Source organism: Bemisia tabaci, chromosome 9 (genome assembly GCF_918797505.1).
Source record: "Bemisia tabaci chromosome 9, PGI_BMITA_v3".
Lineage (NCBI taxonomy): Eukaryota > Metazoa > Arthropoda > Insecta > Hemiptera > Aleyrodidae > Bemisia > Bemisia tabaci.
The window spans coordinates 40,815,150-40,839,705 of record NC_092801.1 but is presented as its reverse complement, the minus strand read 5'-3'; the positions used below and the strand labels follow the sequence as shown (position 1 = coordinate 40,839,705).

At 34.5% G+C, this 24,556-nt stretch overlaps 1 protein-coding gene across 1 annotated transcript; it reads left to right on the top strand.

Annotated features, from left to right (window-relative positions):
- Window positions 1-247: 247 nt before the first annotated feature.
- Window positions 248-24,243, top strand: LOC109036864 (isoleucine--tRNA ligase, cytoplasmic). The gene is given in 20 exon segments (XM_019051273.2): window positions 248-504; window positions 1,668-1,824; window positions 3,017-3,167; window positions 4,261-4,449; window positions 7,554-7,682; window positions 8,571-8,678; window positions 8,681-8,718; window positions 9,758-9,970; window positions 10,512-10,702; window positions 11,285-11,485; window positions 12,577-12,774; window positions 14,064-14,202; window positions 15,091-15,267; window positions 15,994-16,200; window positions 16,701-16,882; window positions 18,158-18,260; window positions 18,583-18,960; window positions 19,948-20,211; window positions 20,652-20,722; window positions 21,909-24,243. Coding segments are annotated over 20 exon segments (3,351 nt in total). The 5' UTR covers window positions 248-385; the 3' UTR covers window positions 22,045-24,243.
- The last annotated feature ends 313 nt before the right edge of the window (window positions 24,244-24,556 follow it).

Sequence of the window (24,556 nt, the reverse complement as noted above, 5' to 3'; positions counted from 1 at the left end):
ACAACGTACTCGTAACAACAATTGTAGCAAACGCTATTGAAGGCGAATTGAAAACCACTTAATAGTTCACGTTGAAACACATTATAGCTCCAATTAATATTGGTATTGGTGGAAAAGTTTGGAGGTTTTATTATGCAAAATAAAATATACCGTGTAAAAATTTACATTCAATCCAGATAGAGTCTGTTAATGTCGCTTTATCTCTCTCTCACCCATTGCGTGATAACTCCATTGCGTGGATAACTCGGACAGCTGCGTCATCTGCCGGAGTGCCGCGTGCCTTCCTTCCAAATTTCCTAACCTCAAAAGTTCGAACTTTCGTCGTGGTTTTCGTAAATGACGGGAGTCGTTTGATATTTCTGAGGAATTTACTGTTTAGATTAAAATGGTGCAGCCGGTGCCGGAATCAATTAATTTCCCGCAGGAAGAGGAGAAAATTCTCGCTTGGTGGAAGGAAATCGACGCATTTCAAGAGTGTCTTCGTCAATCTAAAGACAAGCCCAGGTACCATCATGTCTCGATCACAATTCTCAGTTTTATGTACTTCCTCATAATTTCCTCTTCGTTACCCGGTTAGTTCATCGTCAATTACCTATCAGGTCTCCCTTCGACCAAGTGAAAATTTTCGTTATTTGTAGTTGCGAAGATGTGTCGCATCAGGTCTAGGGACCCCATGGTCGCGTTCTTTGAAGGAACCATCTGTTTATGGTTCGTTTTCCAAATTACCAGTCATTTTAATCTAGTCAGTGTGTTCGAAAAGTAAACAGACAGAATTTCTGCAAGCTGAACTACAAATTGTTCCGCCTCTGATTAATTCTAGAGGTTAATATCTGTAACGTGTATTTCACAAGTTTTTAAATGTCCTCAAACTGTTGCATCAACATTTAATGGCATTGCTGCAGTTCTGAGATAAAGGAGTTTTAACTTTTACTCAGAAGAAAATCTATCTGGTTGCTGCTATCAAAACAACCATAAATTGAATGCAACAAGCCGGCGGAGGCTCTCATGCTGTGTGCTGCAATGAACATCAGTGTGAACTGTGTATTGTTGATAAGCCGGTGCACATTTAGGTACTATCTCTCTTTCAAGCTTTCACAGATTTGTATTGAAGGTTGTCTTTGCTAAGTATGTCCTTATACTCAACACAATCACTTGACGCCGGATCATTCCTATTGAATGTACATGATTTTACTTAAGATTCATATATAATTTACATATCGACAGCGTAAGTCCGCAATTGCATATCTTGTTTGTGGTGTCTGAAAATCTCCGCCTCTATATTATTTTTTTAAAGGAGAACAAATTGACATCATGCCTTGAAGTTTATGCAGAATTTTCTTTGCAGAGAGAAGAAAAATCACGGCAGTTTTAAAGAACTGCTGCTGGTCAATTTTCCGTTTAAAAAATAGTGTATGACAGGAAGTCTGCGACGTAGCAAACCAATCTATGTGATTGCCGCTTACACCGTCGATATTCCAAGTTAGCATGGGTTTTACCTCTGATAAATTGCCCACGCAATTTTTGAATGTAAGTTAATGCACATTGTACCGTCCTAGTTTTGTCAACCTCAAAGAATATTCAGAGATTAACTGCTTTAAATTTATTTCATTCTTATCTACTACCAAGAACTCAATGCTAATGATAAACTAATTTTTCAATTTTTTCAGATACTCTTTCTACGATGGTCCTCCATTTGCCACAGGCTTGCCGCATTATGGTCATATCTTAGCTGGAGCAATCAAGGATGTGGTCACACGTTATGCTCATCAAAATGGTTTCCACGTTGAGAGGAGATTTGGGTGGGATTGCCATGGTCTACCTGTTGTACGTCAATTTTTTTTGCTTTGTTGTCCGATTGAATTCTGAGCTTAGTATTTACCCTAACCATATGGATGGATTTTACTATAATTAGCCTAATTACATTTTGTATCGCCCCATTGCCTCTCATGATTCATTTAATTGACAGGAACCTTAACCGATTGACTTATGATTTAATTTGACCCTGCCGGGCCAGGAATTACGATTCAATTTGGTGAAAATCAGCAACTTGAACACTTCAAAATAATTCAGAAATTATTTCTCTAAGGGTAAAACTTGACACAATAAGCATTCACAATACAACGTTTGAGAAAAATGGTGAAAACTTTGAACACAATGATTTTTTTATGTGGTTTATAGCTGTCAAAATCACTAAATCAGCGAAAATCAGAAAATTTTGAGGTTATTTCATATGCAAACGCACACTAATATGAAAATAACGTAACTAAACAAGAAATTACCATACACAATAAGTCATAGAATGGCCACACTACTCATATAAACATTGATGAGAACGCAATCTACCGGAGAATCGCCGAAATAAGGCAAACAATCGGCGGACGGCTCTGAGCCGTCATTTCAGAGCTGGCCCAGTGCTGCGATGACGGCTGGGAGCAGTCATTTTAAGTCAATGGGTTAACAGCACAATTTCATGCAAATTTTAATAAATTTCCACTAAATCATAAAGAATCTTTTGAAAAATTTTAAGTCAAAATGTTGCTTTTATCTGTGATAAAATTATCAAGTGCGAAAGGAGATTAGGCACTGATTAATATTGTTAGGCTCAATTTGGTGAAATCTGATAATACATAATAGTACTTCAGACAAGATGCAAACCACAGCACTGTCACATATGAGTGGCTAAATTAAAAAAAACCATACCTTAGTTTATGGTATTGTAATCCTCCATTCATGTTTTTTTTTTTAATGAAAACTAACTGACAATTTCTCTTGAAATCATCTGAATTTTTTTCAATCATTCTGAAAAAACCACTTGAAGCATTCGATTAGTTTTTATTTATGAAAATAAATCACAAGGGTAGATTTTTAACAGATGCGATTAAGATAGGAATTAGAAGGAAAAAGGACAGGTCAAATTCACCAAGACAGGATGTACCCACTAGTAGTGTAGGTATTTATGTTTTTTTGCTAATTTTTTTCATTTCTATTAAATTGAGTTTTAATCTTGTGTTCAAAGGAGTACGAGATTGACAAATCTCTCGGAATCAAAGGGCCAGAAGATGTGGCAAAAATGGGCATCACTGCGTACAACAGCGAGTGTCGGAAGATTGTCATGCGATACGCCACAGAGTGGGAAATCATAGTCACAAGAATTGGCAGATGGATCGGTGAGTCAGCGTTATATTCTGATTGTGCAGTTGACAAAAAGTCTTCCAGTATTATTACAAAGACAAGTTGATAAATTCTTGTTTGATTTGAATATCATATCAGTAATTATAAGAAATCGCTGGGGTGTAGTTCTTACTCAATTTTGCCTTTGTGTACTTAAATCTTTTTCTTCCAATTTTAGAAACCTCAATTTTTTTCAAAATTTTCAGCGATGACAGTTTTTTTTTTATATATAACTTGCTGCGATTTTGGGAAAGTCTGATAATTTTCACCTCGATTTTCAGAACAATGGGTCTGTTCCACGTAAAAGATACAGCCAACTGAATACACTTTCTTCGGATAAATTAGCTTGAAAATCAAGTCGGGCACTCAAGAAAAGTTTGAAATCCACTCCTTAGCACGCAATCTGCGTAATTTGTAGCAGGCAATCTGCGTAATTTGTAACACGCATTTTCAAATTTACCGGGTATATGGGCAGTTTTTCGTGGTGGCCGGCAGTCAGGTTTGCTGGGAGAGAGACCTAATATAACCTAAATAAACAAACAGTTTCTGGATCTGTTGTAAACACTCCTTGTGTAATCGCTCTTATTTTAAGTGGACAGAGTTTAACAGAAAAATACTAAGTTGCATTTTGGAGAAAAACGAAGTGAGAATAGTTTTGAATTCATTTAGTCATACATTTTTCCCTGTCAAAAATTCAAAGTAGCGAAATAACAACATAATCATTGAATTTATACTGAACGATATCATGACCAAGCAATTGGTATGGTATGGGCATGTGCAGAGTATGGCTGATACCAGGTTGCCGAAGAAGGTGTTGGAGTGGGTCCCCCCAGGTAGGCGACGGAGAGGGCGCGTATCCGGGCATCCGTGAAGAGATGGAGAGATGCCAGCTTCCGTAGGATCTCTACCATGACAGATTCCTGTGGAGAGTAGGCGTCGCCGAGCGCCCTAGCGCGCCGTAAAAACGGCTTATACATACATACATCATTGAACTTAGTCCTTTATATTGAGTTTTAAGCACTTCAAATTGAATTTATATGAATTTAATGCGTCCTCTTCTGATTTTTTTTTTTTCAATTCCTCTCGTAGATTTTAAAAACGATTATAAAACATTATACCCATGGTTCATGGAGAGCGTTTGGTGGGTGTTCAGTGAATTGTGGAAGAAAGATCTTGTCTACAAGGGAGTGAAAGTGATGCCGTACTCGACTGCTTGCAATACGCCTCTTTCCAACTTTGAGTCGGGTCAGAACTACAAGGAAGTCGTCGACCCTGCAGGTAAATCTTTTTCAATAATCAATGTATCATAATTTCAGGCTTCACGCTGAAAGGTCAGCACACTGTTGGCCCTACTTGAAAACCACACATGTGAATTGCAGTTTATCAAAATACCTGATTTTTATTCTTTTGAAGGAAAACGAGCCAACTTTTTAGCTGGAAATTTTTTCAAATTATTCTCCAGATAGAAAAAGAAACTAATCATTAGACATTCTCACGATTTCACGCTGATTAATTTCAGAATTAAAAAGTGAAGTATAACTTGAAGTCTGCAGCAGAAAATATTACTACGAAATCCAGTAATTACCTAATCATTGAAGAAAATCGGTGAAGTACGAGGCATTAAAACTGATTACAAGAAATGAAATCTTATGAAACATAAAATTACTGATAAAGGAACGCCTATTTGCAGGACCAAATGTCTTAAGTCTTGTAATTGTCCAAGTTCATTGTAAACCAAGACCTGTACAATCAAATTATCGTTCATTCCTTTATAAAAAACAAAGAGAGATTACCATCTGAAGATACATTGTGCAACTTAAAATCAAGTCCAGTAAAAGTGAGAAGCAAAAAAATTTTAGACAACTTATGATAAAAAATAAAGCTTTTATTTACAATAATAGTTAATTACAATAATAGTAGTACATATTAAAGGGCTCTTCCTCAACCTATCTCGAATATTGTCATCAACTTTCTGCTAATTATAAGTAGAAATTCATGAGCCTTAGTTTGATCAAAGCTCAAGGATAAGGGTGTTGAATGAAAAGCTCAGTGAATCGTAGCAAAGAGCTCGTTTTTCAAGGAGCCTTCAGCTTTTTTTCTGCCCAATAAGTTTGCGCAAGGTTCCTTTAAGTCGTTTGAGCGTTCTACCCTCCTTTGATTCTTTTATCTCTTGGTATATCGGCTCATTATCAGCATCAGTCTCGATGTAGGTCCAGCATGACTCTGCCTCTCCATCAACGCGTGTGATTATCTGGGCATCGAACGATGTTTCGTAGTATTGCAATTTATCAGCTGCCATACCTCAATTTTAGTCAACAGAAATATATGTTTCGCTTTTCAAGTATGTTGCGAAGTTAACTCACAGGGTGATGTATTTCAATGTTGTTCCAGTTTTTGTAAAAGCTGAACGCTTGACTCAATCACTTTATTCACTTTTTATTTAATCTCAACGAGTAAAGAAGCGCTAAATGACTCAGACTTCACGGCACAAAAACTGTCTTGTATGCACTACTAATTAGCTTCAAATCCGTTTACAGTGTTAAATAATTGCACAAACCAATATGGTGAACTATTATTTGCAGTAAACACAGCCTAGAACAACAATTTATCCGTGAAGTTTCCAGTGATCAGTAGCTTCGAGTCTTACAAAATAGCTAAGTGATACACTCTTTGTGATATCACGGATGTTGATTACGTTGATTAGTGTTTCTAAGTTAAGCATTGAGAAGGTCACTTTAGTGAGACCTTTTTCAGATCAAAGTTCAAGCCATATCAATGCAACGTCAGCTGACAGTATAATACTATTCTTTAGCACTCGATGACTGCAAAATCTTAATCTTAAATGTCACAAGTTCTTTGAAGCACTCTCCAAGTAAATTAAATTCATGTGAACTGAAACTTTGGAAAGGTTGCAAGTGAAGAAAATTCTCTCATGGTATTTTAAAAAAAATTTTCACATTGTTCACTCATTATAAGAAGTAACTGAACTAACGCATGAATTTGATAATTCCTTGCGGAGCATCCTTGAAGTTTCTACTTGGGACGCCTCTTTTACAGGGTCAGTAAATTAGTGAACACGGATTAAAATTGCTTTGGAACAGACAGGGGAAGCTATTTACTGATATTGTTTGATGAAGCCGAAATGAGTTGCCACAAACGGATGCTGGGGTCTTTTTTTTATCAATGTTTATTCTCTTATCTACTTTTGTGCTGGTCAGGCGACTAGAGTCCGACTCTTATCTGAGGATAGGGGGAGGGGGTGTCAATCAAAATATTTACATTTTTTGTGTGTCAAAAATTATTTTTTTCCTTAATCAGACTTATTTTCACTTAATCAAAAGGTTCCTCGTGATTTGCTCAGTATAAATACTTCTATCAATAATGGAGCAACTGGAGTTCACTCACACTATTTTCTTCCTCAATCAGAATTTGCAGATAGCAGTATCATGCAATATGGAGCACTGAGAAATCAATCTCCTTTTACAAATGAGATGTGTGCCCTCAGTAGTAAATACAACTATGTAATGAAGTAATTATTAAAACTGTTTTAAAATAACAATTTTTTGGTTCAATAATCAAAACCGCCTGTATTTTTTCCCCTCAGAATGTGACAAAATTCTTGGATTAGATTAGTATTTTTTGAATCTTTACAATAAAAGACATGAGCTATGAAGTATGTCCTCTGACTGAAATTGGGTTTTCTAAGGGGAGGGAACTTTTTATGATTTAACTCCATATGATTCCTCATCCTGACAGCCTTTTTAAAGTTGGTAAAGCAGGAACATTTTGTTCTTTTCTAGTTCTCTTTCTAATGATGCACTATTTTTTGGAGACTACGGACAAATTTCAACCATTTAAGGCCAATTGTTTGCATCGTATCAAATTGTTTTACGCCTTCCTCATATGATTGCCAGTGTCTTAACTGGTTATTGGTTAAAATTACAGATTAACATAATATGAATGAAATCAAAATTTCTGACAAAAGATACCTGGATCCTTTTCCTGGTGAGAAAGCGCATTGGTTGAAGTTCGCAATGATATTGCTGCAACTGACTGTAGAAATGGAAATTTGTTTAGTACTAATTGATTTTATTCTCTCCAAAATATTAGTACAATTTTTTTATTTATCGGTGGCAAAAAATTGATTTTTCCAAGAATTGATTTCTTCGACTTTTGAGACCTGAAGGATGAGCTATCTCCAAGATTGCATCATCTTTCATTTTTTACCCCTGTGATTTTTCTTTGTTTTGATTCCTGGTGAAATTGTACAGCTAATGGATTGTGTAGCGGAGATATAACTTAGCCTGGCTAAGAACATCATACGTAATTTTAATCTTGAGCATTTTGAAGATTTTTGAAGCATGTTTCTTGTATTGTTTCAGTTGTTGTTAGTTTTCCATTGGTAGACGAACCTGAAGTTTCTTTAATTGCTTGGACAACAACGCCTTGGACTCTCCCGAGTAATTTTGCTCTCTGCGTGAACCCCAACTTAACGTACATCAAAGTTCAAGGTTGGTTTTCATATTTTAGCTTTGGGGTACCTTTAAGAAGATTATAAAGAAAAATTTTATGTCTGATGGAAATATTTAGCTCGGTTAATAATTCTCGAAAAACGTTGTGTTTTTTAACACATTAAGGATGGTGAAAGTTTGTCTCCGTATTCCAGTTACATACAACGGAAACTAAACTTATCGGAACCTAATGGACCAATGGATCAAGCTGTCAAATTGCAAAATCTGTTAATTGGATTTAGCAGATTACAGCAGATTTTTAGTCAGTAAAAGTAGAAAATTAAGTATTGGCAATGCAAACTACCAAGCATGGTTTGGAGCTGCAGCCAGCCTTCACTTGATGATAGTTGTTCTCCAGTTCAAGTAATTACCATTTTTTTTTCCTGGGAGATTAATCAGTGCATTTTCATCAGGAATTTTGTAACCACATGAACATTTTTGTAGGTAAGATAAGAAGGCCTCATTTAAGGGTTTTTAGCAGTCTGGAAAATCTGGAAAATTAGAACAACCTGGAAAATTCAAGGAATTTCAGGAAATTTAAGAGAAAAATCAGAGAATCGTGGGAGAAGCGTTTCGGCTCCAAAACTTCAGCTGGTACCATGGGTGCCTTTTTCTGTAAATCGAATCTCCAAAAGCGGAGATTTCGTTCATAGATTAGCAAAAGACAGTGTAATTTTAAGAAAATCCAAGTAAAGGTTTTGATCAAAATTTAGGTCATGAAAACTCGTATCCAAAATTTAAAAAAGGAGACCTATTTTTCTCTGAGCTAAAATTTAAAATGTAAATTTTTTTTTTTCAAGTTGAGTTTTAGCATAATCTCTTTAGCAGCAATGGGATTCTTCTCGTTCCAGCAATTCATGAATCTTAACAGTACTCCTATTGTTTCAGAAAAATCAAGTGGGAAAGTGTATGTGCTAATGGAAGCTAGAGTTTCAACCGTCTTCAAAAAAGAGGATGAGTACACTGTGATAGAAAAATTCCCTGGCAGCAAATTGGAGGGTTAAAATACAAACCTCTCTTTCCATATTTTGCAAAAGTAAGTTGTTTATTCATGTTTAACACAATGTATCTCTGTATCAAATTGAGTCCAGCGGGGCGATTATTGAAATGATATCGACTGTATGTCAGCGCTTTGTCGTGTCGCGCCATCGACTAAGCCATTGCTTAGTCGATGGCGCGACACGACAAAGCGCTGACATACAGTCGATATCATTTCAATAATCGCCCCGCCGTAGGAAGAAATTAAGGTATGTCAAGGTCAAAAGGGAAAAAGAGGAAAACAACATTAAAAAATTTGGTCAGATTAATGTAAGTAACACAATAATAGAACAGCCCTGATAATAGTCTAAATCAAAGGGAGGATCACCTAAAATAAATTATAGTATCAACAGTATAAATTAGTCTAACTCCCATTTTTACTTTCAAAATATTTCTCCTCAACCTAGACTTCTCCTGAAGAAAAAATACGTACGACTAGTTAAACTCAGAACTCCTCAAACTGATGTTTCTTCACATTGTGGCTTGGTTCTTTTTTGCTTACTTATGTCAAGATGTTGAACAACATCTGTCAAAAAAAAGAGAAAAAAAAAGAAAGAGAGGAAGATCAAAAACATATTGAGTTTTAAATCTACACAATAACTCACGCCACAATCGCAAAACCAGAGAATCGTGTACAACTTGATATAAATGTTGTAAAATTTCCTATCTTTCTTATTAAAAAGTATTTTAACAAACATTAAGATCTCCTTAAAATCATGGACTCATCAATATGATAGGGTTTTTTTTTTTTTTTTTTTTTTTTTTAATAATCATTTATTAATTAGAACTTGTTGTCTCTGCAAAAAGATAAACCTTTTACATCGATTGAAATTTTTAAAGACAGGAGTATTTCACAGAATTAAGTTTCAAAATAGCGTGCAAGGAATTTTTGTCTAAGCAATCGTAGATTGTAAATCCTATGAATATTGTTTTAAAATAAATTAAACAAGTTTTTTTGTCTAGTGCGCTCTAAAATAAAAAGGTAAATAGTAATCTGACATGTAAAACATTTTATATGAATAAATATGTTTTTTCAGGAAACAACTGGATTCAAAGTATTAGTCGATACGTACGTCACGGAAGACTCGGGTACTGGTATCGTACATCAAGCACCATATTTCGGAGAGGATGATCATCGGGTGTGTCTAGCAGCTGGCGTCATCACCAAAGACAGGGACGTTATGTGTCCTATTGATGCCAGTGGCCGCTTCGTTGAGCCTGTCACTGATTTCATCGGGCAGTATGTCAAGGTGAGTCCATGATATCTAGACTAGGTAAATCCAGGATTCATTGGGGAGTGAAAAATATCAGGGAAAAATCAAGGAATCTGGTCCAGAAACGGTAAATCTTTTCTTCTACCACTTTGAGACTAATTTCTCCCCTCAACTTAATTTGAATTTTTCTTAGGTCATCTTTTTATTTTAGTCATTTGCCGAATATTTATGAAAGTAATACTGAGTTTTTTTTGTGTACAAAAATAAATTTTGGGAAGACAATTTCAAGTTCCTATTGTTATTAAGAATTTTTGAGGAAAATTTTTTTAAATGTTTTTGTGGCAAAAATGTTCAGTGACGTCGAAGAAATCTCGGAATTTTTGTCTTGGTTTAAAATCCTGCGTTAAAAATCGCAGGGTTTAAAAAAATTAAAACCCTAAAAATTGAAAAATCTCAATTCTAGTATTTGGAGGGCACCTTGGTATTTTTCTTCAGATCGTAATTTCTGATGGAATGTGCTGTAGACAATTTGTTCTAAAATAAATCGAATTGCTCATGATTGGATTTTTTGTTGCAGGATGCAGACAAAAACATCATCAAGCATTTGAAATCGGTGGATCGTCTAGTGAGTGCTGGATCGGTAAAGCACAGCTATCCGTTCTGTTGGCGATCAGACACTCCTCTTATCTACAAAGCTGTCCCTTCCTGGTTCATCAGAGTCCAGCAACTCAGACAGAAACTACTTGATGCCAATCAGAACACATACTGGTACGTTTCGTGCCCCTACACTCGATAAACCTTCAAAGTCTCCCCTTTTAATTGGCTCCCTCTGGTAAAAATATCATGAGTCATTTTTATTGCAACTCTGGTATCAATATTATATTTAATTTCAGTTATTTTTATTCTGGTATGATTATTTTTATTTTCGGTTTTATATTTTACATTCGTGAGGGTCGACAGGGCTTGAGACCTCATTCCATCAAAGTAATGAATTGAAAAGGTCTCTAGACAAGGTAATTTATAGCATTGCGTCACTTCTTTTCTCTTCATAATTTCATGAGAAAAATGAATCGCGCAACGGGAAGTCTGAAAATCACCACCTAAAAAAGATACAAATGTTTGCGATTACCATCTGTCAATTAGCAAAAATACATACGGTTGAATTTTCACCCAAAAATTTTGAGCCCCAAACCTAACATGTAGATTGTAACTTTAAATCGCTTATCATAAAATGGTATTTTTTTAATTACGCCTTTCTCTTTCTGCGCTTTTCTTTTTCAATTCTTGGAATTTAGAAACAATCAGCTCTCAACGTTGAGTAACATCTAATCATGTTTTTCTGCAAATCAGGGTTCCTGATTTTGTGAAAGAGAAACGTTTTGGAAACTGGCTGAAGGAGGCACGTGACTGGGCTGTGAGTAGGAACAGATACTGGGGCACTCCAATTCCTTTGTGGGTATCGGAAGATGGCGAAGAAACTGTATGTGTGAGCAGCATCGAAGAACTGATAAAATTAACTGGTCAGCAAGTCACAGATATCCATCGGGAAAAGTAAGTCTTGTTTTAGGCACCACCATTTTTACTAAACAAGGGTATTTTTTTTATTGTTTTTTATTTTCTAATATATATGTCATGTGTAAAACTGAATTACCGATTTTTCATGTAGAATCAAAAATCGGTAAGGAAAAGTCCTATGCACAACATATAAAAATGAGCGCCAATATAGTGAAACAAAATAACTTTTTTCTTTCTTTCTATTATTAGTGGAGGAATTAAGTCATGTTTCACTATTTTCTAGACAAAAGAGCGCTTTAATTGAATGTTGCAAAATTTCTGTTCTTAAATTTTATTTTCACCAGGAAACTGTTAAACATTTTTAACTGAAATTCTCCTGATTTTTCTTCTAATAATTCACAAAAATCAGCAACATTTCAGTTAGAAATATGGAAAACATAGTCCTGTAAAAAGGACTTCCTTGACTGTTCTTGAATTAATTTTGCAACATTGCAATGGAGCTGCCTTTCTCTGTCTGGGAAACAATGATTTTTGTAATTTTGAAAAAAATATGTTTAAAGTTGAAAAATTACACGAAAGCTTATAACTTGAGTGGGCAGCATTTTGCATAAAGAAACCAAGTGACTTAGTTTTGGAATTGAAAAAAATGGACTCCAAGTTTCACCCTCCGTCAAGCACAATAGAAAAGACCAACTTCAAGTCAAATTTTTGCGTACTAAGTTTTTCTTTTGTGGACTTGAAATTTTTGGCAAGAGGAAGTATGGTTTTTGATGAGCCTAAAACTGCCTTTGATTAATTCTTCTTTAAATTTCACTTGGTTCCCTCTCACTGATTGCTGCCCAAATAAACTTGAAATTATAATTTTAAGGCCAAAAAATGAGCTCTAATGTTCAATTTCATCTCGAGGCTTATGGCAAGACAAGTTTTTTTCCAAATGCCCAGGATTTCAATTTTTTTCAAAATTATCTTAGCTCCTTAAGCATTACGCTCTTTACTACTCATATTAAGCAGACCTCTAACTGTCTGTTTCAAAACCCAGCATTCTTTCATTCATCTTCCAAAGCTTGATTGAATATTTCTGAATATATTGAAGGTAAAGCGTTTTTCTGTCTGTGTTTTTTTTCCAGTATTGACAACTTAACAATCCCCTCGAAACAGCCAGGCAAACCTCCATTGCGACGAGTCCCAGAAGTTTTTGACTGTTGGTTTGAATCAGGATCCATGCCTTACGCTCAACTTCACTACCCGTTTGAAAACAAAGAGAGCTTCGATTCCCGGTTTCCGGCCGACTTCATTGCGGAAGGAATTGACCAAACTCGTGGCTGGTATGTATGGAAATTATAGCTTGCAGGCACTGCTTGTAAAATGTCGTGCTAAAAAAATCATTCATAGTTTTGAATTTTCAGATTTTGTAGAAAATGAAAGCTCTCATACTCCTCTTTATCAGATCTACCACAGAAAAAGGCACTGGAAATACGAGATGCAAGAAGTTACCAACTTTTTAACTTTGCCAACCTAATAATTATAATTTTTAAGAATAAGCCTTGTTGTTTATGTCAAAATCTGAAAAGATCTATTTCGAAGAAATGTAGAACATTATTTACAAATAAGTGCATCTGTCGGAAAAATCAATATAAACCAGAATTGAATGATTACTGCATTAATCGATCAATAGGTAAGTTAGAAGTGTAGAAATCAATTTAAATTCCTTATTCAGAGATGAAGCTATTGATTTGAATTGATAAAAAAAATCAGTGATGAAGTAATACATTTGAATGAATTTAGAAGCAGGTTGGAATAGATTCTTCGATCTGAGTGAAATATGAGTAACCGTGACCCTAATCACTTGAGGTCTAAAGGTTTGTACTACAAAAATTTGTGTGCTTTTGACGTATTTTCTGTCTCAAAACTTGAAATTTTGATAGGAAAAGCAAAAAAGCTAAAAGAAGTACAACTGCGTGTAATTAAGGGATTCTTAAGGTGACCGATCCAGATGTTTGGCTTGAGTTTAGTAGAAAAACGGCAAGTCGTCTTTCCGAGAAAAATCACTTTGAAGTAGTTTTAAATCCATCTAGTCAAACACTATCCCTTGTTAAAAATTCAAAGACAAGAAAACATAATTTAAATGTAAAAACAGTTTTTAAGCTTTTTCTTTAACAGTGAGTCTTATGGAGGAACAAAACTTCAAACCTCCTTTTCTTGATGCAAACTTGATGCTTGTTAAACTCAGTCCATTTGATTCATCTGATTAATTCACTATCATTAATAGCTCCTAACTAATTCATTTTGGTTTTACTTATGGATTAATAGCTCGATATTTCATTTGTCGCCTCACTAAAATGTGCTTTTGTTGCTTTTGGGCGTATTATGAAACTGCTACAAAATCATTGGCAATAAAAGAATCTTTTTCCAATGTAACAACCTGATGAAGAGGTGCATCTACAGGAAAAAGCCAAGTCAACCCTTGGAAGTTTTGTTGTCAAGGACTAATTAGACAGTTTTTATAGCTTTTTAGTTTTAGGTCTTCTTTCTTCAATATTCGTCATTCTTTATGGTGATTGTAATCAAATTTATCAAATTTTCGTAAATAAATACTTTTTCCATGTGTTTACAGGTTCTATACTTTACTCGTGATCTCAACAGCACTTTTCGACAAAGCCCCATTTAAAAACCTTATCGCAAATGGTCTTGTATTGGCTTCTGATGGTCAAAAAATGTCCAAGAGGAAAAAGAACTATCCAGACCCCTTAGAGGTAATCTTAGTATTTCGTTTGTTTTTCAGACAAGGTATGGTTTATTAAAAATAAAATTGCAGTTAAATTGCACCTGGCTGCAACCAGGGGCTAGAGGTATGCATTTTCCGACTTCAGACATCAGCATAGTGATTATTCTATCAACAAATATGATTTTTTTTCTTTTTTTTTCTGAAACAGAAGTCTTATTTAATTGACTCTCTCTTGTTCTTAAAATTTGGGGTTTCATTCCTTGGGAGCGTTGCAAAATGAAAAGTGCAAATTCGAAATTAAATTTCTGATCAACGAAGAATTCAGTGAAATAAATGGGTTTCGACTTTCTCGGATTTGAGTTTCGAGTTCATGAAAATACAATTTTGAACCTTTATTTTGAGTTTTTTTTTTCAATTTCAGACAATGTTCAGTGTTCGCTGTTATTTGGACCAATAAACATCATCATGTCCAGTAAAAGAATTAGTATATCAGTGGCTCAAGTAGAAAAATGCATATCTTAGCTACAACATTTCAAAATTTCTGGTTCCATTTTATTTTGTATAAAGAAAACAAACCAAAATATCTTTTAAAATGTTCCATGAATATTTTTGAAAAATTTCAAGGATTTTACAGAAATTTTGTTTGAAAAAATTGTTGGTTAGGTTTCTTTTTACATAAGGAGCCATGAGTTAAATTGCACCTCGCTGCAACCAGGGGCTAGAGGTACACATTTTCCGACTTTAGACATCAGCACAGTAATTATTCTATCAACAAATGTGTTTTTTTTTTTTTTTTTTTTTTTTTTTTTTTTTTTTTTTTCTGAAACAGAAGTCTTTAAACAATTTTAACCCCTCTACTTGTGATTGCTTCAATATACCCTTTCAAAGTTAATGTAAGTAATTTCAAATTTTCCAGGTTGTTAACAAATTTGGAGCTGATGCTCTTAGGCTGTATCTAATCAATTCTCCAGTTGTGAGGGCAGAAAACCTTCGTTTCAAAGAAGAAGGAGTGAGAGATGTACTTAAAGACGTCTTCTTGCCGTGGTACAATGCCTACCGATTTCTCATTCAAAACATCGAAAGGATGAAGAAGGTAAAATATTCACTCAGCCGCTAACATTCCAAATGAATGAGTATTTTCATCAAAATTCTCCGCAATAAATCGAATGTATAAATTCGGAAATCAATATTGTCATGGCTCAACGGTATGAAATTATTTGATTGGTTTGTGTATTCTGAGGTAAATTTCTGTGAGCGGAAAACTCATAGTTTTGTAAAACCTTCAAACTTCCTTCCCTTTCAAAGTTACTCATGAATCATACCACACAAATCGTTACATCTATCAATGTTATCAGTGTTAAGCCAGGAGAAAGCCATTTTAAATTATTTATCATTATAGGCGCCATTGAGATATTTTTTCGTTGTTATCGTTTGGTGCCAGTGCAATATAATGGCCAGTCTTCACAGTGTTGTCACCACCAAGAGTGTCTTTCAATTTCGATTGTTTACTTAAAGCTTCACAATTTTTATTTTTAACCAAAAATTAATAAATGAGCGGAATCTAAAGGCTTTCTGCGACATGTCCACTGTTCATTTTTGAAATTTAAGAAGGTCCATTTTGAACTTTATTTAGTGCTGTTCAGTAAGACTAGATCTATCTTAAAAATTTAAAAGGCTCCGAAATGTTTTATTGTTCTTCTAATGCTGTTGTACACAACTTTCTTAAGAAAATTCTGTAGATCAAAAGCACACCTCAATTTTCTTTTTCTGTATTCCCTATTTTAGAATTAAAATCTAACACAATTGAGAATTTTTACAGGAAGAGAACGTAACGTTAACATTCAGCAGTGAAGAAACATCAACAAACTTGATGGACAGGTGGATTCTGTCCTTCACGCAATCTTTGCTGAGCTTTGTAAAGCAGGAAATGTCTGCGTATAGATTGTACACCGTTGTTCCTCGCCTAGTTCAGTTTATTGACAACCTCACCAATTGGTACGTCAGAATGAACAGGAAGCGGCTCAAGGTAAGATGATCCTTTAAACAACTTTAAAAACCCTCCTCCTTGTAAAAATTTTTGAAAATTATCGCTGGAAAGGGTGGTGTGACAGGGTACCTCCAAAGCTTAACTTACTAACCTTCAAATAAAATTATGTCTTTTGAAATAGAGTCATACTTCCATAAGATGAAAGTAAAATAAACGTCTAAAATTCAAAATTAAGAAACTCCAAACAAGAAATAAATTCATTTGAAAATCCGAAACTAGTTTCATTAACTTTACCTCCTCTCCAGGATGGATTCCAAATGGTAAGTAGTTAAAAATTTATTTTTCTTGATAGCGTTGGTGTTTTGTTTAAATTATCATGTAAGATAAATTGTTTAATACTTCGAATTTCCCTCAGTTTTGTTTTTGTACCATGGTGGCGTAGCATACTGCGCTGGTCATTTTTGGTTTTTTTGATCGTGGATAATTATCTTTCTTGCCTTCTCCTTTTCGCCTAATTTCTATTTTCTCATTCTTTGAAGGGTGAAACTGATCTGGAAGATTGCAAGCAAGCCTTAGGAACCTTATTTACCGTCCTCTTCACAATGGTCAGAATGATGGCTCCGTACACGCCATTTTTATGTGAGCTATTGTACCAAAATCTTAGGAATCTCACAAACATTGCTGAACGCAGTGTTCATTTCCTTATGATGCCCCAACCTAGGTAAGAAAAATTTTCCTTTGTAAATAATCTAAATGTTGCTCTTGATGTTTCTGCGCCCGAATATTATACCCATCTCTCGGGGTTTGTAATACCTTGAAGCATCCTTGAATATGCAATTTTTTTTAATGTTTTAGTTCCCGAATATCCCGGAATTTTTGGCAATCCAGATGTACCTAGAATTCCTTGATTTTTACATAACTTGTTTATTTTATTTGTGAGCGCTCAAAAGTTTGGTCTGTTCCTTTTTTGTAATAGCAACTTGTGAAATATTAAACAGTGCTGTCCATCTACAACTTATCGGCCTTTTAAAGTGATAAATGCGTATTTATGATTGCAGAATATCAAATCTCCTCTCATTTTTTAATTTTTTTTTTTTTAAAAAGAAAACTAATCAACAATTTCTCTTGAAATATCCTATGAATTTTCCTCATTTATTAAAAATATTCACAGAAAATCTAAGGAGATATTTTACCTAATTTTCATCCAAAAAAAAATAAAATACTGACAGAGATTTTTAAATATTGCAATTTAGATACTCACCTTTTTTTTACTTTAGGTACCGATATGCATTTTGTTGTCTCTTGCGTGGAAGAATGTATCCTGCCTGTGTTGTTTCAGGATTTCTACAAGCACTTCAATGTATCATGGGAAAATTGTCGCACACAGATTTGTCTGAAAATTGTAGTGCTCTGTGTAGCAAGAATTAAAAAAAAAATCACTGGAAATTTTTGGTAAACTTTTGAGACACTTCTCTGATAAATAAATAAAACGTCGGTAACAGTAAGAAATACTGAAAGAACGCAAGCAAGATATGCACCTTTGTCGGGGAGACAACATATTGTATGGTGAAAAGTAAAAGTGTAGGAAGTAGAAACTGCCACTCTGTGGCCATACTTTAGAACTTATGAAATTTTTCTGCAAATTTTTGAAAGTTCTTGAAAGATTTTTCTGAAAGTCTCTTAAAAGCTCGTAAAAATCCTTGCGTTTATGTACTAGAACTCTTTGAAGCTCTCTCGGAAATTGTTAATTTTATTTATGAGAAGTCATGGACTGCCGAAACCCATCCTTTTTTTCAGATCATGCAAATATTTTTCTCAAATTATTTCAAGGATACTTATCTCTTAGGAAAACAATAGTGCCTGTGTGATGAAACCTCTGATTGTTGTTTTTTCATTTTTTTGTATCTCAATTTGTGCACAGTTGCTATTTTAGCAGCATAAAATTGCAATGTATGGAATTGAATCTCTAACGCATGGATACATTTGTATTTTTCAGGGATGATTTAATCGATAAAGGTATCGAGAGAGCTGTGAGTAATATGCAAACTGCCATTGAGCTTGGACGAATCATTAGGGATAGAAAAACAATACCCATCAAGGTATGTAAATGTACATGTCGCTCTTGAAAACCACCATTTAAGGGTTCTTACTTTTTTCCCCCCTTCATGAATGATCATAATAGGTATCTGTATTGAAATTAAAAAGTGATAAGAAAATCTCTACTTAATTATAATCTGAAATCAGGGTTTTTTTTTAAAAAAAAGAAATTTCTGTTTTTCTACTCTGGGAAAAAATCAGTCAAAAGCCAGAAAAATTACTTTTACTAAACAGGCCTGTCTGAATACTAAAAACCCAATCTGCAGCTTTCAAATTAAAAACCTGATCATGCTTGATCTCATAACTGAATGTGAATGTTGCCAGTATCCACTGCCCGAGGTTGTGATCATCCATAACGACCCTACATGTTTGGCGGATATCGAGTCCCTGCAGAACTACATCATGGAGGAGTTGAATGTGCGGCAAGTGACCCTCTCATCAGAGAAGGCCAAATATGGTGTGTCTCTTCACGCTGAACCTGATCATAAAACGCTGGGCGCACGCCTGAAGGGTGCATTCAAACCAGTCATGGCAGCCATCAAAGAGCTGAGTGATGATCAAGTAAAGGAGTTCTTGAAAGCAGGGTCCATGGAGCTCCTAGGACACAAGCTGGAGCCCTCCGATATTAGGATCATGTTCAGTTTTACAGGACCAACGGCCAAGGAACTGTCTGAGAAGTATGAAACCCACTCGGAGAATGATGTGAGTGATTTTCCTCCAGATTTGTTGTTAAAAAATTTTCATGCCTTTGAAGATTTTAAAATCAAATTTGTCATTAATTTTAAAAGCCATCCTTGAATTTTGAAAGATTGCCCAAAGGCTCTTGAGAGTCCTCGAATTTTACATCACCTGGCTATTTCATGCTCATTCATTTTGAAGATCAGAATTTTTTCCCTAATTGGAGAGTCTTTAAATGTCCATGATGCCATTCATTTGCTTCTTCATGTTTATTTCACCGAGAGACAAAATACGGGAAGAGGAAACTTCCATTTTTAAAACATTCTCTAAGGCTGAAAAATTGTTTGCATGTTTTTGAAATACCTTAAAAATTTTTCAAAAGGCTGTTAAAGATCTTTTGAAACCCTTGATTCCATTCATTAAATCTCCTTAAAATGTCCTCGAAAGCCCATGGTCTCAATTTTGAACCTATTCCTTGTAGTAGCGTTAGGATTTTCAGCTACAAAGAAAATTGGGAGAATGCAGCAAATCCAATCTGGCTGTAAAATTCATGAAAATTGCAAGGAATTTCAGGATAATAAACTAGAAACAATGAGGATTTTGGTTCCTTGTGGTACTATCTAGCTAAAGCTCACGTTTTTGGTTGTCTGGATGGTTTTAATTTCAAATTAAATACTCTATCGCCGTACTAGGACATTGAAATTTTAGCCCAAGTACCAAAAGAACGTAGAAAATTCATTATGTAGAACATACCATGAACTGTATAGGGGTTTGGTCCGTGAACCAATAAACAAATCCAAGTTTGGGTGAAAATTTATGTATTTATTTATTTTATGAGGAATTAATTTCTACAGAGGGTGCCTCACTTTATTCTATGAGTATATTGAGAAAGTTACATTTTTAAACATAATAGAAATAGTAACAAAATGTTAGCCAATCAAATACGTGTTCAAAGTCTGCAAAACGCTGTATATTTTTTCCTAGCCTTTAGTTGAACATCAAATTTTTCAGGTTTTGGTACTGCTTGATGTGACGCCCGATCAGAGCATGCAGGACGAAGGCATTGCGCGGGAGGTGATCAACCGAGTTCAGAAACTGAGGAAGCGGGCGCATCTCGTCCCAACAGACAGTATCAAGGTCTTCTACTCAGTCACAGCCAAGTCAGAGTTGGAACGCATTTGCACAGAATACGCATCATTCATTGAACAAACCATCAAAGCACCGTTCAGTAGTGATACAGTCAGCGGTAACCTTGTAATAGAAGAAACACAGCAGGTAACGTCCTACATTAGATTATCAGTTTTTTTTTTGCATGATCCCACAAGAAGTGTGTTGTTGTAGCAATATTAATAAGAAAAAATAATGATAATTAATAGAGTAACCAATACACTGCATGTTGTTGGTACAGGCAGCTTCATGGAAATAGCTAAAACCTGAATTGAAATCATCAGTTTTCCCCCATATTATTTCAAGTAGTGGGGTGAATTGCACATGTGGGTGTGAAAATTGACTTTTTTTGCTGAACAAATTGCAAATATGGCTGCAAGGTTGAGACAAATTGAAATCAACGGTCAAAGTTTTCAACTTTTTTCACGTCTGAGGCAAAGTATCAAATATTGAAACCCATCTGAACCAGAGTGTATCTCCTGGGTACTTGGAATTCTTCTTTTTATTTAGTTTTTTTTAATTTGTAATGTTTTTTTTTTTTTTTTCAGTTAAAAGGCGCAGAGCTGAAAGTAACTATAACCAGGGAAGGAGAAGCAACAGCAAATGGAGTAGATGAAAAGTGAGTATACAATGTACTTTTCCAATTTCTTATTTCCCAAACAGTTTTTCTTTTCTCATAAGAGTTCTAAAAAAGTCTGTAAAAACAGGGTTCCTTGAGTGGTTGCTAATTCAGCCGAATTAAAGTTTTTCTGAAACAATATTCATTTTTAAAAGTTATTGAGGAAAAAAATCAGGCTTACCCTATAAGCCATCTTTGAAATTAATGTGGTAGTAACAATCAAATCCTAATATTTATTGTAGAAATAGTATCCAGTCATGGATCTTTGTTTGAATAATAAGGAATTGATGAATGAAATTATTTAGCTTGAGAAACCAACCTCAGTATTCGAAGTTGACTGCCATGAGGAATAAAAAAGGTGTCCAACTATTAAGGTAGTAAAGAGAATTTAGCTGAAAATCAAGTTTTGAGTCAGCAATAAATTAAGTGAATCCTTTTTCAACAGTTCTCAGTGTTGTAACGTTTTGCATTTTTTACCAGATGGGAGTATTACTTTGAAAAAACTGGAATCTGTCTCTAAATAGGTCACTCAGAAATGTCCCTCCATAAAATCAACCTTTGAAACCTTGAAATAAGTTTAGAAGTCCTGATTTCAACAGATTTCAATGTATGGATATTGATGATTAATTTAAAATAGTTCAAAAACTAAAAAACTCAAACTCTCCAAAATAAATTAAAATTGCCGACGCGTTTTAGGGCTCTCCGGCCCCTTCTTTAAAGCTAAATTCCGACTGGTTGTTGTTCGTTTTTATTCCACTCATCTCCTTCCTTCTTATCTTTCTTATCAAGGCTGCCTAAACGCTTCGGCAATTTTAATTTATTTTTGTGAGTTTGAGTTTTTTACTTTCCGGCTTTCTTTATCTCATTATTTAGCTCACAGTTTGTAACCTCGATTCCCCGTTTATTTTGTTTCGTTTAGTTCTTGTTACCTTCAGTATATTAAAATAGTACTTTTGCTTCTGTCTGAATTTTTTGATCCATAATTCTCAGTTAAAAAATTCCTTGGTGATTGGTCGCAAGAATGATCTTTCGATTTTTCCAAAATAATCGACCCTACAGTTAAAACTTGAAATATACTGATTGGACTTGAATGCATTGCGTCAAAACTGGGAAGTTGCCGCAATGAAACTATTTAAAAGGCTGTAAGTAGGCCAGTAATTTCAAGATAATTATTTCTTTCTTTCAGATGTGAGAATAAAGAAAATAGCCAGCAAAAAAATGCTGCCGCCAAAACACCATCAAATAAAAGCTCAAAGAAAGAAACTAACACTCCCTCTGGTGATAGTTCAAAGAAAGGAGCCAAGCAAAAAAATACGTCCTGAATCAGATAATTTACTAAGCATGTTTTGTCTGGTTTGTAACTCAGCATTGCGGATTTCAGCAACCAAGAAGTTCCCTGTGAGGTGTTTTTATCAATGCCAAAATCCCTGTTTTTTTTATTTATTTTCATTATTATTTCGATAAATTATTTTTTTTTCTTTTGTTTCCTAGTGATTAAGGGTAATTACATCTCTGGTGTCAAGCTTTATTGGCACTTTAATGATGGTGTAATTACCTCTCTTGGGTGAGGTTAAAGGGGAAAAATAATATTGTACTCCAGAAAGTAATCAGTATCTCATGCTACAACTGAAATCAGGTTTTTCACTCGTGAAATAATTTTTTTATTCAAGAAATTGCATTTGCTTCAATCAGTCTAAGATACCAAAGTGAATTATGATGACAAGTTATCGAGCAGCTTTTAGTTTAGGTAATCAGACTTTTATTGTGTTCCGATGGCTGCGTATTTGATCATTTTTTGGCAGACTTGTGATGCGCTAGATAATAGGTGAGGTTAAGTTTTTTCTGTTCATCATCAGTTTTCCTAATTTGAGACAAAATGGAATAAACTTATTGAACCAACGATTTGTCATCAAATATACAGGGAAACTGAACTCTCAACTAATATAAACTGTCATTGTTTTAAAGTATCGTAAAGAAGTTAGAAGCAAAGTTAATCAGTTTCAAAACGGAGTTTTAATGGTCAGTAATATTTTAGTTGTTGTGAAAACCAATTTAACTGACCTCAAATTTATGAATCAATGTGCAGGAATGAATCCTCTGGTTCTGCTGAAACGTTAAGCACACATTTTCATGCAAACGAAGGCTTCTTAAACCAGAATTAATCGATCCCAGTGAGTGCTAAAAGTATTGGTGCATCAGCCTTTTATCCTAAAAATAAATGTGTACAGCTGTACTCAGCCATTTTCCAATATACTCAAACACATGTCTATTTTTAAGATTGCCCAAGTTTTTCTCAGACTGCGTCTAAAATATCAAAGCCTGTCTCAAAATAGAATCATTTTGAAGTCATGAATCCAAAAATAGGCAAATAAAAACGTAAATATCATCGATTAATTCCTACAATTTTTTAGAGAAAACGTATTTGGATCATATGATGCTCATGACCCTATTTAAGTAAGTTAATTTCGAAATTTGACAAGACAAATATTTGTTTCCTGTGGCTTTAATTTTTGTAAAATGAAAGGGATGAATTAAAAGTTAGTCATGAATTAGAATGAAATACCTGTGTATCGAAAAGATTAAGATACTGAACTTTCCAAGACTTCTGTCTTAGATTACTGTGAGAAAGAGAGAGACATAGACTTATTCTGAATATAAAGAACATGTATTCTGTCAGTATGTAACAACTTCCGCTTTAGAAAATAGTAGTCAAGGAAACATTAGTTATTAGCTCATGAACGTTCTGACTATCACTTTCCATCTGTTTTCCAGGAATTTATTCCTCTTCATATTCTTAATTTATTTTACCATGTCATGTAGTTACGCCGTGAAAATGTGGGTGTTTCTTGTAGTTGAACCGTACTCTGGACGTATGTGCCTACCCACAATGGAAAGTATTGTTATCAAGTATTTTAAGTAATTTATTTATTTATTTATTTATTTAAATCTTAGGCTATTTTCTACTGTTATATTTAGTAATTCTTGGAGCATTTGATGCCAAAGAGGGCGAAGCCGTGTTAAATGCCTTTGTAAGACTACCTAATTTTTAAAAAAAAATTTCAATTATTTTAGCGAATATAATAACAAATGCATTCTACCCCCACAAATGTGTCTGTGATGCACAGTTGTGATTGAGACCTAGTCTTAAATGAAATATTTTGAACTTTTTGTTTCACTTTTTTTTCCCTCTTTTCTTCTTTTTTTTTTTTTTGGTTCAATCATAATTTTATAACTGGACTGTAGCTCATTTCCCAGTAGAATCTATTCAAGAAGCCTCTACTTTATGTTTCTCAAATGTCAATCCTAGCAATTTTGTGTCTTTACTCCTGTGTAAAATATCTATTCTGATCTAAACCCCGGATTTGCAAGTAAAATGTTTTTCTTTTGAACTGAAGACATCATGATTAAAAACTCTAATCCAGTTAGAAATAGGGGAACTTTAGAAAGTCCTCCTTCTTTTTGATTGGATCTTAAACCTACAACTGAAAAATAAATATGAATAAACTGCCATGAGTTTTGAATCTGACTTAATTCTTTAATCGCGTTTTTCCATGGAAAAAGTACCTCAATCCACTAAAAATTAAAACAGTATTGAATTAGTCAGAACGAAAACACACCGACCCGGTAACTCAAAAATGCTACATTTTCATTAAAAACAGTCAATTTTCATAAAGGTCATTGAAATTAGTGTATCTCTTCCAACTTGGGCCTTTACAGTGTCCTTAAGTATGTATTTTTTGGCACCAAAAACCTTTTTCTTCGACTAACTTCTTCACCTACTCTCCAGTTTTGTGTATGTCTTAATTATTTCAATTTTTTTGTGTTGGTGTGTTT